At 39.1% G+C, this 1,445-nt stretch overlaps 1 protein-coding gene across 1 annotated transcript; it reads left to right on the top strand.

Annotated features, from left to right (window-relative positions):
- Positions 1-1,058: 1,058 nt before the first annotated feature.
- On the top strand, positions 1,059-1,422 carry LOC130588565 (bromodomain-containing protein 2-like; the record flags this gene model as incomplete). Its single annotated transcript, XM_057389473.1, has 1 exon — positions 1,059-1,422. A coding segment is annotated over one exon (364 nt), but the record flags the coding sequence as incomplete, so codon positions are not given.
- Positions 1,423-1,445: the final 23 nt, after the last annotated feature.

Below are 1,445 nucleotides of genomic sequence, written 5' to 3'. Positions count from 1 at the left end.
GAGGAAAAAATGGGGATTTTAGGGGGAAAAATTGGGGATTTTGGGGCAAAATTGGGATTTCTGGAGGGGTAAATTGGGGATTTTTAAGGAAAAATTGGAATTCTGGGGAAAATTGGGAATTGTGGGCGGAAAATCTGGAATTTGGGGGTTTTGGGGGGAAAAAAAAGGGATTTGGAGAGGGAATCAGGAATTTTGGAGGAAAAGTCAGAACATTTGGGGTTTTTTTGAGGATTTTGGGGAAATCAAGAAATTTGGGAGGTTTTGGAGGGAAAAATTGGGATTTTGGGAAAAAAAATCAGAATGTTTGGGAGTTTCAGGAAAAAAACAGGAATTTTTGGGGAAGTTTTGGGGGGAAAATGGGGATTTTGGGGTGAAAATTGATAATTTCGGGGGGCAAAAATGGGGAATTTTGGGAAAATTGGGTATTTTAGGGGAAAAAATCAGGATTTTGGGTGGAAAAAATGGGGAATTTTGGGGGAGAAGTCAGGGAATTTTGGAGAAAAATGGGAATTTTGGGGGAAAAATCTGGATTTTAGGGGGTAAAATTGGGAATTTTGAGGGTGAAATTGGGAAGTTTTGGGGGAAAAATGAGGAAATTTTGGAGGAAAAAAGAGGTTTTTTAGGAAAAAAACCAGAAATTTGGGGGGAAAATTGGAGAATTAGGAATGTTGGGGGGGGAAAAATGAGAAAATTTTGGAGGTAAAATAATTTTTGGGGGAAAAAACACCAGAAGTTTTTGGGGGAAAAAACCCAGAAATTTGTGGGGAAAATTGGGAATTTTTAGGCGATTTTTTTTCCGATTTTGACGGAAATCAAGAATTTCATTGGGAAAAATGGGAATTTTTAAAAAAAATTTGGGGGGAAAATTGGGAATTTTGAGGGGAAAAAAATCAGGAAATTTTGGTGAAAAAAACCAGAATTTTGGGGGAAAAAACCCCAGAAATTTGGGGGGAAAATGGGGAATTTTGGGCCGATTTTTTTTCCGATTTTGACAGAAATTGCAAATTTCTCTGGAAAAATGGGAATTTTTTAAAAAATCCTAAAAAATTCAATTTTTTTTCGGCAGAAACTCCAAAAAATCCTCCAAACCCCCTTTGCCCGCCCCTCCCTCGTCGCTTTTGGATTCAGAGGAAGAAGAAGAATCCAAACCCATGAGTTACGATGAAAAAAGACAACTGAGTTTGGATATCAATAAATTACCCGGAGAAAAATTGGGAAGAGTCGTTCACATCATCCAATCCCGGGAGCCTTCGCTGAGAGATTCCAACCCCGAGGAAATCGAAATCGATTTCGAGACGCTGAAACCGTCGACGTTGAGAGAGCTGGAGCGCTACGTGCTGTCGTGTCTGAGGAAAAAACCGCGGAAACCCTATAGTGAAAGTGAGGAAATTTGGGAAAAAATATTGGGAATTGTAGGAGAAAGTTGGGGGAAAATTGGGAAAAAA

Source organism: Malurus melanocephalus, unplaced genomic scaffold (genome assembly GCF_030028575.1).
Source record: "Malurus melanocephalus ecotype Western Australia unplaced genomic scaffold, MMel_1.1 scaffold_6613, whole genome shotgun sequence".
Lineage (NCBI taxonomy): Eukaryota > Metazoa > Chordata > Aves > Passeriformes > Maluridae > Malurus > Malurus melanocephalus.
This window is presented reverse-complemented; position numbering and strand designations above follow the sequence as displayed.